The 14,187-nt window shown below is 38.8% G+C and overlaps 1 protein-coding gene across 4 annotated transcripts in view; it reads left to right on the forward strand.

Annotated features, from left to right (window-relative positions):
- Positions 1–13,508, forward strand: part of gabrg2 (gamma-aminobutyric acid type A receptor subunit gamma2) — a 51,495-nt gene extending 37,987 nt beyond the window's left edge. Inside the window, exons 7-10 of one of the 4 annotated variants that reach the window (XM_022206147.2) lie at positions 1,828–1,980; positions 4,926–5,131; positions 6,658–6,681; positions 9,319–13,508. In XM_022206147.2, the coding sequence (XP_022061839.1) occupies positions 1,828–1,980; positions 4,926–5,131; positions 6,658–6,681; positions 9,319–9,597 (662 nt within the window). In that variant the 3' untranslated portion in view covers positions 9,598–13,508. Of the gene's footprint in view, positions 1–1,827; positions 1,981–4,925; positions 5,132–6,657; positions 6,682–9,315 lie in introns of all 4 variants that reach the window. The other 3 variants (XM_022206146.2, XM_022206148.2, XM_022206149.2) reach the window with 3 other exon arrangements.
- Positions 13,509–14,187: the final 679 nt, after the last annotated feature.

The raw sequence follows: 14,187 nt of genomic DNA on the forward strand, positions 1-14,187 counted from the left end.
CGGTCGATAGCACCTTCTCAAAGTGTCTTCTTGGCAAGTGCTGTGGCCCGTAATGAAACCGGCCAACAGATGAAGAGGAGCGCATGGCAGGAGGGTCATGCACCAACCGACCTCACCCCTGTGGTGGAAAGTCCATTATCGTTAAGAGTCGGAGGAAATGTGAAGAAGGCTTTGTGCTGCTGACCAAGCTGGAATAAGTGTATTAACCGACAGTTTCTCAGCTGTCAGGGGTCCCGGTTTTGGGCCCCTGCTAATGTAATGTTAATAAACACAAAATAGTGGGCAGCGGGACCCCTGAGAACAGCCTTCATGCGTCTCTCGTACTCCTACAAATCCAGGCAGTGCTCTGTAATATCCCGCACACCTGCCTGCATCAGCAGAAAACACACATGGTGATATGAACAGTTATGGTTGTGCTGCAGGGGTTATTGAAACCGGTTTATTTAATGATGCTATCAACGGACGGGTGAACGAAAGAGGTACATGCTGAGATAAATCACAAAGACGTGGTCCCTGTCCGGACACTATGAGGACTCTAACACAGAATGCACATGCTCGCAGACATAATAAATACTGACAGTCTCCTCTCTTTGTCTCTCATTAACGCACAAACACACAGATGTTGGCTGTTTTTCAGTAAACTGCAGTATGTGCTGTGCGCCCTATCTCATGAGGAAAATTATTAGCCAGCTGTTCGCTCCCCAGCTGCAGAGACTATTTCACGTGCCATGGGTGCTTAAACACACACACACACACACACACACACACACACACACACACACACACACACACACACACACACACACACACACACACACACACACACACACACACACACACACACACACACACACACACACACACACACCTGAGTGTGTGTATGTTCTTGCCCTGCAGGTTACAAGCCATAGCGCAAGGCCAGGGGAGGTTCCCGACACTGTTAATTGTCTGATGTTAATCAATTAGCAGACATCTGACTGAGCTAGAGGCCAGCAGTGAACTGTCATTAAACTCACAGAGACAGACAGGTACAGTGGTAGACAGCAGGAGAGGATAGTAACTATTGGCAAGCACCGCTGTATTGTCAAGCTCGCAGGGACGCCCTTGGAATGTGTGCGTATGTGAGTGATGACACCGCTTCCTTTACACATGTCTGTCTCTCAGTTTAGTCCTGGTTCAATTCACCATCATTGTAGCGGTGTTAGGAGCACATCTGCAAGAGCGTGCACGTGTGTGAGTGCCCGAACGTTTGGCATGCATGCTTAGCATGCAGTTTAGGCAGGCGGGCCAGATGATCCATATTGTCAGGGTCAGGTCTATCTGGGCTCAGCTAACCTCAACCTTTTAACACCCAACATCTGCTTGGGTCAGCCAGCCAGCCAGGGATGGCTCATCATCAGCTGGATGCTGATGTTCATGTTCCAGCTAACTACTGGCAAGAGACAAGGGTTTGTGTGTGCATCCAAGCAAGTCCAGCGCCGGCTCTCTGAATCACTCCGTTTCGTTTTAGATCTCAGGGTGCCTTGGGCAAACATGCAGTGAACATTTTGGTTACACAACATTATGTATTGAAGACATAACAGTTTGTTTAATCTTTGCTTGGTGTGTCTTTGATCTTCTTAGACCGTAGCAGATCATGTGAAATGATTTGTTAACTGGGTTTACTTTCCTATTGTGCATTTTTAAAGTATGTGCTGGGAATCAATACTGAAGATTGATCATTTTTGTGATTTTTACACTAAATATTCCATATCTCATATATGCGTTTAATACTTCATGTTTTACTATACATTCTACAATGTCCTGTCTGTTTTTATCTCTGTACAGGAGACTACGTGGTGCTGACCGTCTTCTTTGACCTGAGCAGGAGAATGGGCTACTTTACCATCCAGACCTATATTCCATGCACACTAATTGTTGTCCTCTCCTGGGTCTCATTCTGGATCAACAAGGATGCAGTACCTGCTAGGACATCATTAGGTAATAAAAACAAAACAGAAAATCACAGTTTTTCTACCACTGATCATATTTATTACACCCTAACGTCAAGTAAAACTGTGAAGAGTCCATTATCAGAAACAATTAGATTTCCATGTGATTACAAATGAACAGTTTTTACATGAAAAACAAGTCAAAATAAGTTTCTTCTAGGCTATGCATCTCTGTATTCTGTTACAACTCCTGGAGTTTTAATTCATTTATGTGATCTATTCACTGAGCAAAACACACATAGCTGCATTTGTGAGGTTCATTAAGGCCATCCTGACCTTAATTAATCCCTGCTGTGAAACACATCAAGAAGCCCGTGGTGGTCGCACACACACACACACACAACCTTGTATTGTAAATCAGTCTGCTTAAGCTTCCTCTTTGCTGCTCTTCTCTTTTTTCCCCCCTTTTGTCTTCTCCTTCAACATCCTTTTTCTCCTCCTCCTCCTTTTCCCCTCTGAGACAGGGCAGCTGCTTAGGAATCTAGTGCATCTTGATTAGAAGAGCCTATCCTGGCACATATGTTTGCGTGCATGCCTTAATGAGGCATTAATTATGCAATGCAGCAGGGAAGATGCAGAGATGCAGCCTCAGCATAATAATAATGCAGGTGGCCTCTCCTCAGAATGTAAAAAAGGGACACAGAATGAAAAAAAGAGGGCAAAAACGAGGATTTCAAGGAAATTTGTCAGCTTTTGAACTTGCCCTTAGCGTCCGGTGGACATCCTCAGAAGTTCACTTGTGATGCAGTTACATACATATTCCTTAGTCAGCTTTCCATTTGGCCCCTTAAGGCTCTGAAGGCCTGACCTCAAGTCCATGTGATGTGATTATTAGCGAGAAAAAGTGAGCAGAACTAAATGTAAAACAATCCCTGCAGGCACAAACCCTCACTCTACCTTACTATCATCCCTAAGTTGTCTGTTATTAATCTCTCTAAAAATAGATTCTTTTCTGTTTTTTCCCCTCTTGCAGCTCCAGACATGATTTGCAGTTGAAGTAATAACACAATTAATTCCCATCTAAAATTGTACCAGGAGTCAAATGTCTTAATTTCCTCTTTGAAAGATGATGCGGGAGGTACACACAGCCGAGTGGTGAGGAAGCGGATTAATGCAGATGACATAATTCTTAATCCTTCAATGCCATCCAGAAATATATCAATTCACTCACAATACTACAATGTTAATCTTGACGCAGACTGATGTCAGTCAGTCCACATTAAATTTAGACATAAATCATCCTCTGTGCACAAAACAATCCCTCTTACACGTATGATACATTTAAAGGAAGCAGGCGGTCATGTCGGATGCCTGTTTGTTGGTGTTTTGAAAGATGTGATGCTGCTGTTGGTAATCTTCTGTGTCTGTGTACTTAGTGAAAACACATTCCCTCATCATGTGCCATCACTCCGCCTTCATCGACATCATCATTAGAGACAGACAGTGAGTAAACGGGTTACCAGAGAGGGATACGAGATGGTGCGTATAGGAATGTAGTATGTCGGTGGTGTGGTCAGTTGCAGATGAACTGTAAACGACTAAGTTTATGGATCAACGGGACAGTAAAACAAATGCTCACTATCCCCTCTTGGCTGTTAAGAGCTTCCGGTTAAACAGCCAGCATCAGTTGTTTTTCCATGGCTCACACAACTTAATACTTCTACACTGTTACCTACAAAATCTAAATGATTCTCTTTTTTGTTTGTTTTATTGTTAAGACAGTTTTAAACAATATTATATTTCTTTTGGAACAGCTTTGTAAGGGTATTTTGATTGCCAAAATAAAAGTCTTACAAAATAAAAGTGTTACCTTTAATTCCACACACCAATCATGATCCACTTATACATAAACAGTACCACAGCACACACTCCAAAAAACACTCTTCCTCTTGTAAACACTTTGCATTGTCTTGATGTCATGTAAATATTATATACTGTTGTGTCTTTATGTACGTGTTGTCGAATTAATGATCATTTGTCAGCTCATATATCCTTGTTTGTTACATCGCACTGCGGTAAATACATCAATGTTTAATGAATTAATGCAACCAAATTCATTATTATGCAGATCTGTAATTCTCTGGTGATTTGTTTCGTCCCCCAGGCAGTGCTTTATGTTTCTATCTTGAAAAATTTACATCCTATACTGAAACACTCAAGGAGCAAGTGTTCCTGAGTTTAAAAAATGTATGAGTGTGTGGTTATAGGAATAATCACATTAAGAATCTGGAGAGCAATCCGTGAAAATTAATAAAAACGCTCCACTCCAATTTTGAATCTTACTTGGGCTTCAGCTCAGTTCAACCTTCTTCCAACAGTACAAGTATTTTGGAGATGATAGTACTGGCAAACCATGCGATCTTTTTATTTATTAATTTTTCTAATGCATTACATCATTAAATGTCAGGATAAACCTGTGGCCATCATGTTTATCAAATTCAACTTAATGACAAGTTTACCCACCTGCAAGGTGCTTTTATCAAGAGTTAATATTATTTTATAGTAATTTTATATAGGCTATTAGCAGAATAACCTAGTAAAAATAAGCCTCTTGTATAAACTGCGGTATTAAGTAAGCATACAGTATGTAGGAGCAGTAGACTCACAAGTTCTTTTTTATATCTGTTGTAAAAATGATGGCAAAAAAGATGCTATCATTGATTCACGGAATTCTTCTCAAGTCAACCATTTGGAAACCACGGTCCTATATTGCCGTTTATCTTCACTACATTACAATAGACGATAAACCCAGGAGAAGACAGTCAGAATAAGGTTTTGATGCAGGGAATAGATCTGTTATAAGAACTTTTTTTATGTATAAAGAATTCAGAATGTGCAAAAGATGCATACTACTGAATTCCATGCAAAAGCACATTTAAAATTCAGTTTTGTCAATTTTTAATTTGATCTATTTTTCATTGTTTATGTTACCAGGTATCACCACTGTGCTGACCATGACCACTCTGAGTACCATCGCCAGAAAATCTCTTCCAAAAGTTTCCTATGTGACCGCCATGGACCTGTTCGTGTCCGTCTGCTTCATCTTCGTCTTTGCCGCACTTATAGAGTACGGTACACTGCACTACTTTGTGAGCAACAGGAAGCCGAGTGCCAAAAAGGACAAGAAGAAGAAAAACCCGGTAAGCGTTGTTCCAAAGTCAACTAAACTGAACTTCTTTAAAAATTACTCCTAGGTATTTTAACAGTATTTTAAAACAAAGGCACTATATCAGGATGTATAATCAGTGTTGACGTATTCTTCTTAGGTTCTCCCTACACACTGTCCGTCCCTCCCCCACTGTGCTACTGCACTGGGTTAAGCTGTAGGGAAAAAAGAAAGGGAGCATCTTCCTACGGGACACCACCACAAATTGCTCAATGAGCGAAGCGTGCAGCTTGAACCTTTTCATAATCCACCACACATCTGTTTCAGCTGTAATTTAGATTCAGATCACGTGATAGTAGAGTTGGCCTCATATGAGCCTTAAATCCCTCAAGAGATCATGGCAGGTCAGTTTGAGGGCCACCGAATATCCTAACACCTAATGCTAAGAGTATGTTTACCTTTGACTTAGAGTTCTCGCTAATCAGCTAAAGTTGGCTGTGGTTGTAGAAAATGGAGACTTTTAATAGAAATTGGTTCAGAGCTACCATTTGGAGGAACATGTTTAGATTTATAATGCTTTACTTTTTGGATATCTAAACCAAGTTGAGATATCTTTAAAAAAAATAGTGGTTGGAGGTAGCTAAAATCCATCTTTGAAGGTTTTTTTTTGTCTATTAAGGATATTAAATCTTAAACCTCTAAGTACGCTGTGCTCGGGTGAAGAGGAGTATCGAACTGGAACTTGGAGGAAAGTGGGGCGATCTAGTTTTAGCCCCTGTAACGGAGGTTTCGCACATGGTCTGTCTTGTGGACGAATGAATGAATAATGAAGCGGAAGGTGTAATGCCAGTTTGCCATCTCAGAGGGCCTTTTCTAGGTTCTCTGCTTGCCTTGCCAAGATGTGGGGAGGAGGAACCGTGCGAGGAAAGGAGGTCTTCAAGTGAAATTATTCTCATGTTCATTAGTAATTGAAAGCGTAGAAGTCATCGGAAATTGAGGAAATACAAATAAAAAATGTAAAAGAAATCTATTTCACTACTTGTTCCTAGTTCCTGCAGTTCCATGTGATGTTAATCTCATGGGATTTCAGTTTTTCCTTTAAAATACTGTCATGAATTACCACCACATCAGCTATGCATAGTAGAGCTGATAAAGATGCTTGAAATGCTGTGTAAGGCAAGAATATACGTGAAAATGTAATGATGTCACTATCGAGGAGTATGTTAAGTCTGAATTATGGATGTGTATATTTAACCTTTGTAGTTTTCTAGTAATATTTTCCTTAAAGCGATGTTGCATAAGAAGCATGTGAGATACATATATCGCACCATGCATCTCCCTCTGTGTCTGTTCATAACATGTATGTCTCTCTACAGTATATTACCTCTTTCCATTTTGAGTTAGACAATACAGTACTTGTAAATTTCACACATTTACTTTATGTTTATTTTTCTAGTTATTGATTTTTTTGTTCTCTGTTTACATGTATTCTTTTTTTTTTTCCCTTTTTTTTATTCTCTTTCAATTCCACAATTTCTTTTTCTCCTGTCTGGACAAAAGCTCCTCCGGCTCTTTTCCTCAAAGGTATATTGCCTGTGTCTGACTGCATGTGTCTGCTGCATTTTGGCTCTTTGAGCCCCCAGCACCTCACTGCTTTTCTGTCTGTTCTACAGCAGATACGCCTCTCTCTCTTTTCCCTCTTTATCTACCTGCATTCTTACTATACTCCTTCTCAGTTACTAAATAGGTATCAGAGATAACATTAAAAAGGGGCGCTCTGCAGTGCACAGTGCGGAGGCAGCCAGCCAGACATACTTATGCAGTTTTTAAAATTCAAATAAGCATCCCACACATCCCGTGTCCAGAAGAATGTAACAGTCCAGGCCCAGTGTGGACTCATTCTGGCTCCCTCTGTCCTGTTTCACTCGTTGTTGTTGTTGTTACCACAGTGAACTAGCAGCTGCTACAATAGCTTCCTCTTCTTTCCCTTCTCCTGCCAGTAAATCTATACCTGTGTGTTTGTTGGGCTTCTCAACCTGACGCTTCCTACAGAGTCAGCAGAGCCTTAACAGACTGAAACAGACAACCCTTGCACTGTGTTACGGCTAATTAGAATTGGAGGTTCATTCAGAAGATTAACACATGGTAATATATAAACACCCACAAAGCATCCAGGGTGGGTGAAAGCGAGTAAAGATCTAAATTTAACCCAGCGCACAAGCTGTTTTTGCACATAAAGGTCCCACATCTATATTTTAATAGGACAGATAAGTTGGCTTTTCAGAGATAGTCTGAATGCACTGTTGAAAAATCAACCTGCATTATGGAAACACTCACATCAAATATTCAGCTTGAGCCAGATAACACTGAAATTCTCCAGTAACGAACCCGAAGTGTTTCCACATTTTGTCTCCTCCGAGCGGTTGTCTACTTTCAGCCAGTTAAAGCTGCCAATGCCACTGTGTTGGTTCCTTGTTTTTATTTATTCATTTATTTATTTTGTTGCTAACACCGATCCAGCATAGCCCAGCTTGACCAGGCCATGCGGCGGGATGCTATTAACGCTCCTTCTGCTTGAGCTTTCCACCGCGCTTCCTTTCAGTGCAACCGATCCCCTTTGAGAACCGAGCCATAACCTGCTCTGCTAATCCCCTCATGAACTTAACATACGGTCCATTAAAAAGGACAAAAAAAAAGAAAAGAAAAAATGCTGAAACTAACCCGTATGTTGTTTTTGTTGTGGTTATGTATCGTTTTCAAAGGGACAGCAGGTTTGTGCACTAGTGCTGGGCAAGCTAAGAAGTCGTAGGGAATGAACATTACTTTGGGCAGTAGTTGAAGCTTGTTTAAAGATGCATGTTTACAGCAGATAATGACATGTTCAAAACTAAAACTGCAATGACCCTATTTTTATTTTTTGCAGCAAGCATGCTTTTTGTAGATATAATAAAGGGAGGGTAAAAAAAAACCAATCATGTAGCAGATGGAGAAGAGTATCTATTTTTTGTGATGATAACACTCCCACAACACAGGCATATTTAGAGTTCGAGTATAGTCACTTACAGATTATTGTCTCTCTGTTATGAATACACAACAACCTAAATGACACCTGGGGTCAATGTGTTTCAGGAGGGAACGCAGTGAGATGAAATTCTTAGAAGCTGAACTTTTAACTACACTCAACTCGATGTTTCTTTTTTTAAATAAGCTCAACATCCTAGTTTATCAGCAAGGTCAAGGAATCTTCCACTTCTGCCAAAGAGGGGGGGAAAGCATTTAATCTGCCAAACAACCCCAATTCCAATTTGTGCAAAGGTGCTGTGGCATTTCCAGATAAAAGCTGATGAAAACGGTCCATTTGAATACTAATTGTCTCCCCTTTAAAAACGACAGGGCCACAGAATCACTGATGTCACTGTCCTATTTTAAGCATCTTCACAAATGAAAGGCATGTGCCCTCCAGTGGTGAGCACAGATTGGAAAAAAAAAAAAAGAGGTTTACTTTAACCCGTTTAGTGACAGAAAGAGTGGGCTGGAGAAATATTGAGCTGTGAGCTGCACATCTGCCAACACATGCTCCTCCCTAAGCTTAGCTTTATGATGTATCATAAGCTAGTTACAACATAGCTCATAAATGTATTTCAGAAAAACCACTTACATTCTGCTTCAAATTGGGACATTTTGTTGAATCACTGGGCATTAAACATTGTGAAGCAGACCTTACAACAAATTGCTTAGTCACCCATTTTCTATAGTTTTTTTTTTGACGGCATTTTTAAATGCTCTGCAGCAGCAGCAGGAGCATAATCATCATAAGAAATGGAGGGGCATTGCCCAGCACTAGCTTTATATAGCTGCTAAATAAAGCAATATGGACTACTGTACTAAAAATATTATGATTGCCTCAGCTGCCAGCAATACCCCAGCCCAAAGGTGTAATTTGCCTCATGGGTTCCACGGGGATTGACCCTTTGTTACTATAAGCCTCGCTAATTACAACCACAGGTGGTAGTTGTGGGTTTACTCGTATTTCTTGACATTAAAAGGGTCTGTTGGCAAGTTGAAGGTGCAAATTACATTTTGCTGACTAATGACCTAAAATGAAGTGGGAGAGAGAAAATGGTAGCTCAAATTAGTTCCCCTGGTATGTCAGTGATATGTTAATGATGTCGATCTGTGACTCCGGTGGCTGACTGTGTCTTTCTGTCCTGTCAAAAGCAGACACCCACAGTGGACATCCGTCCACGCTCAGCCACAGCCATTCAGATGAACAACGCCACGCACATGCAGGAACGAGACGAGGAGTACGGTTATGAGTGTCTGGACGGAAAGGACTGCACCAGCTTCTTCTGCTGTTTTGAAGACTGCCGCTCCGGAGCCTGGCGGCATGGCAGGTTGCACATCCGCATCGCCAAGATAGACTCATATGCACGCATCTTTTTCCCCACTGCATTCGGTCTCTTCAACCTGGTCTACTGGGTCTCCTATCTCTATCTCTAGGCGCGGGTGTGTATCCAGCCTTATCATACAGTCAGTTACATTCTACATATGCTCTGCGCCAGCAAGTGACATTTTAAAGAAAGGGACCCACTGAAATACCCAGAGATTTGGTTTAGAGTGTTTCTTCTATTTCCCTTGTTTTAATCCCTTTAAATTTGAGTTGTTTTATCAGATAACTTGGACAGACACTGCAAATGTTGTAGCATTACATTTAACTGGTGTGAAGAGGTTTGTAGATGTGCTGTGAAAACGTCGATTGTGTGAGAGATCAACAATAGTTTTGTTTCTTTTTTTTTTACATTTTGGAATTTATATTGAACATTTAAAGCTCTTCTAAATATGAGTTTAACTTTTTTTTTTAGTTTTAAACAAATTTAATACAGTATAATCACAATAAGCATCTAAAATAAATAGTCATTTTGACAATTGAAGCAACTCTTAGAATAATCTTATTAGTTATAAATATCATTAAAAAGACAAACACTGACTAAAGTGCTTTACAGAAAGTTGCAATTAAGACATTTTTTTGATTGATGATTATAGTAAAGTCAAGCAAAAGCAAACAAATAAAATGATGTAAGTTCATTAATTAAAAACAAAAAATAGAATTGCAGACAGAATAATTAAATAGGTTACAAAGTGTGACCAGTCATCTTCTCATGATGGCTTTTAAATCTAATTTAATGATCTAAATTGCGTTAACTATGTCTTTTTTTATTTATTTTCACATTGTTTTTCACTTAAAACACAAAATCTGAAGCACTTTAACAGAGCTATGTTAGACAGTGACAAATTCATTTTGATGACAAAAATATTCTATTCTTATTTTTTCGTTGCTAACATGTTAGCACAATTATACATTGCATTTTTTCATGTGTGGTCAGAGTGCGACATGATGCTATTTATGGACAATGCTCTACTGTACAGACACTGTATATATTTTACTATTACATAGTGGTTTACATTTATTGCATGCACCTTTCAGGCCAAAAATCAGCATATTTTATGGTCTTCTACTGTTGGCTATGGAAACTAAAAGAAAAAAATAAGCAACTGTTGATTATCAGTCAGGATTTAATTCTACTTTCTTTTTCTAGGAAAATTGGAAAATCAACAGATAAAAAAAGGGTCCAGTTTATCTTTTTCAGTTGAGAAATCATCTTTAAACACAGGTGGGAGGATCAGCCCAGTATTTCAGGCCAGACAACTGGTTTAATGGTTTTCCTCACGACTATTAGCTTGCAGCATAGACAGCACTGACCCTTCATCCCTTCTTTCATTTGCTGTTAAAAGCACATTTACAAAATGACACACCGCTATTGTATATTGGTTATGCAAGCTGGTACAAGAGAAACTATATTAAAAAAAGTTAGGTGTTGATATACAAACCAATCATTGCTCGCCCTTTATGTTATCAGAGTGATACCTGCAGCTGTAACACCACAAGTGAGTTTCACCTTCAAGTAGCGGCACTGAGACTAATCCACACTTCAGTGCAAATGTCAGTGAAGACAGCTGGAGGGCACTTTACAGTCAAGCAGAGTTCTAGTTTTTCTCCTAAGATGACAAAAAAATCTTAACAATGAATAAACCTGGGCTTTTCAAACAGGTACAAAAAAAACCCCCCAAAGCATCTACTTGTGTTAAGGACAGATGTGGAAGCCTTATTATCAAGCATCTCACTTCCAGGATCGCAATGGATTGTAAATCATTACTCAGTGAGGAAACTGATTAGCAGGGCTGTGCAGAAATTCATCATTGTATTATTTATTTTTACTTTTTTTTCCCCCATGAAAAATTTGCTTGAATGTGTGACGAGAGCTGACAACACAGCAAACGCATCTGAACTGTAAATGTCATGTATGATAACGTATAATGCACATGAATTAGAACCCCTCCCAGATCGGTTTTGATAGACACCAGTATGCAATCAGTGGAAAGAGTGCTGCAGTATGATTTGTAAACTCACAAAGAAATGGGTGTAAATCCCATCGTTTATGTACATAAATTATAAATGGAAGAAAACACTTGTCAAGCCCTTGGAATTTTGAAAAAGGGCATATATTTTGTAACTTCAGCATTGTTACAGTATATCATCATACAGTATATTATACTTATTGTATTATGCTGGACTGACCATCTAGAACACTTGGGGGGTGACGGGGGTATTTATTTATTTATTCATTGATGGTATTTATTTATTTATTTTAGCGAAAGAAGAATGCATTTTATGCTCATATAGCCCCTGAAAAAAGAAACACAGAATGCTGTCATTTATATCAAAGATACATTTTTGTTCAATGTGTCGATGGAGCTTGAGCTTATTTATCTTGTGTTTTTCTATGTTGTGATCAATGTACACTACTCTCACAAAGAACTGTCAAACTGTTCTCTTTGTTGAATTCGTGACTTGCAACATTACCTGTTGTGCAGCTTCTGAGTAGGTGACTTTATTTAAATAATAATATTAATAATAATAATGAAGAATAAAAAAAAGAAAACACACACAAAACAGTTCCCAAGCCACCAGAAGAAGAACATCTGCTTGTCTAGCTTACTATGAATAATTTTCACTTTTCCCACTGCCACAAGGGTTTGCTTTGGTCTTGACAGTCGCCATAAATAAAAGCATCAGTGATGACCTGAAACATATGCATTTACCAGATTATCTTATATTTCCTAGAGTTCTTTCCATTTTGTATTTAATGGTGGTCCTGTTGTGTTCCGAAGCTGCAGCTTTAGTAGTCTGAACCTGTCTTCAGTGTACACATAATGCTATTTCTCACATCTTTAGGGGCGTTAGCGTGTCAGTAGCAATGTAGACCGGTCATTATCAGTGTCCAGGAGTCGACAGAAGTACAACAGAGTGAATACATCCTATAAAGTGCCAAACTGACACCCATGCAATAGAAAACATCAAAACCGTCATATTATTTGTGAATTCACTTATGCAGAAAGAGAGGACATATGCTAAAAGTGAAGTTTTTCAAAGTAAATGTGGTGCACACCACACCTCATGATCCTTTGGATTTGCAGGTGCTCTGGAATTGTAATTTTTTTTGTTTCTGTTGGGTTTTTTTGTTGTTTGTTTTAGTTCAAATTTAATATGGTACAGAACCAAAAGCATCCGGATAATGAGAATAATTGCTAAAATGAACAACATTCTGATAAAAACAAATTCCTGTATCAGGGTGAACTGACATTTTCGACTTTATTTTCAAAATCCATCATAGTAATGATGACTGAAGCATGTCTTGTGTTTTAACTGTGGTGCAGAAAAACAAATGTTACTGTATTTTTTTCCCATGATGGTAGAAGCTTGTTATTTATTTATTTTATTTGTGCACTCTACTTAAAATGCAGAGACATAAAGGTGTGTCTGGAAGTACTGAGGCACTTGTTTGTGTCTATACTCAGTAGCGTGCATGTTCAGTATGTTTTCAGTCAAACAGGGATGATTTGAAGAATTGGGACTCCCTCATCTGGTCTTAATCCCCGTTTCCTGCATTGACATGGACGTTTATTAAACTGTACTTTTTTTTTTTTTTAACAGGGTGATTTTAATTTATTTTTGGGACCCACAAATGAGACATCTATGTGAACAGCACATGTAGATATTTTTTATTGTTTATGTATTTTGTCAAACTGCAGAAAAAAATAAAAGAACAAGCACTGGAACTACAGAGCTCAGCAAAAGGCATCCGACAACAAAATAAATTTCATATGATTCTCATACATACAGTATGTTAGTTGTTTGCCATCTATGTATATTTGATTATTGCATAAAAAAGGGGGGCACTGATCAATTCTGTTAGGGTCTGCATAATCTATTATACATGTCATGGAAAAAGTCCTTTTCATAAAGGAATTGCACATAGCTGTGGAATTTCACAATAAAATGGTCGCATTTGTCAGTGTGTATAGGTTCATTATTATCAGTTGTGATCATCAGCACTAATAGTAATTGTAGAAGTTATATTTCTGTGGCATTTATGGCCACATTTATTCCATTTACTAATTATTGTTTTGTGCCATTATGAACTTAAACTTAGGGAAACTTACTGGCTAAGGAAACTGGCTAATGTAGAAGGGATTTGTGTGATATTTCATTGGTACGTGAATTGAGTGTGTCCATTTTGGGTGCTCAGATCCAAAGCAGCAGTTATCCAGTGCACAATTACAGTTAGAATTTCAGAGCATATGAGGGCAATCCTGCTTACATGAGTAGAAATGAAGCGCCGCATTTTACAGCTCTTCTTTTAGCTAATGAAAACAACGCAGCAGATTCTAACAGAAGACTGGCAGAAATTCAAATATTAAGATTACAGAAATTACGATTTTAGAGCTGTGACACTGAATAAGCGACATCATATAATAATAAATAGCATAGAGTAGCATAGAAAAGCAATCACTGACTATCTACATTCATGTTATGCAGATTTATGAAGGATTAAATGAGGATCAATTTGGTGGGTAATTAGAAAGGTGGCAAATAATAGCTGAGTTTACCCTCCACTGTAGGCAGAGCTGCATATAAAGAGTTGGTATGAAAAAAAGGAAGTTAATTTGATCCATTCACGTAAAAGTACA

This window comes from Acanthochromis polyacanthus, chromosome 17 (genome assembly GCF_021347895.1).
Source record: "Acanthochromis polyacanthus isolate Apoly-LR-REF ecotype Palm Island chromosome 17, KAUST_Apoly_ChrSc, whole genome shotgun sequence".
Classification (NCBI taxonomy): domain Eukaryota; kingdom Metazoa; phylum Chordata; class Actinopteri; family Pomacentridae; genus Acanthochromis; species Acanthochromis polyacanthus.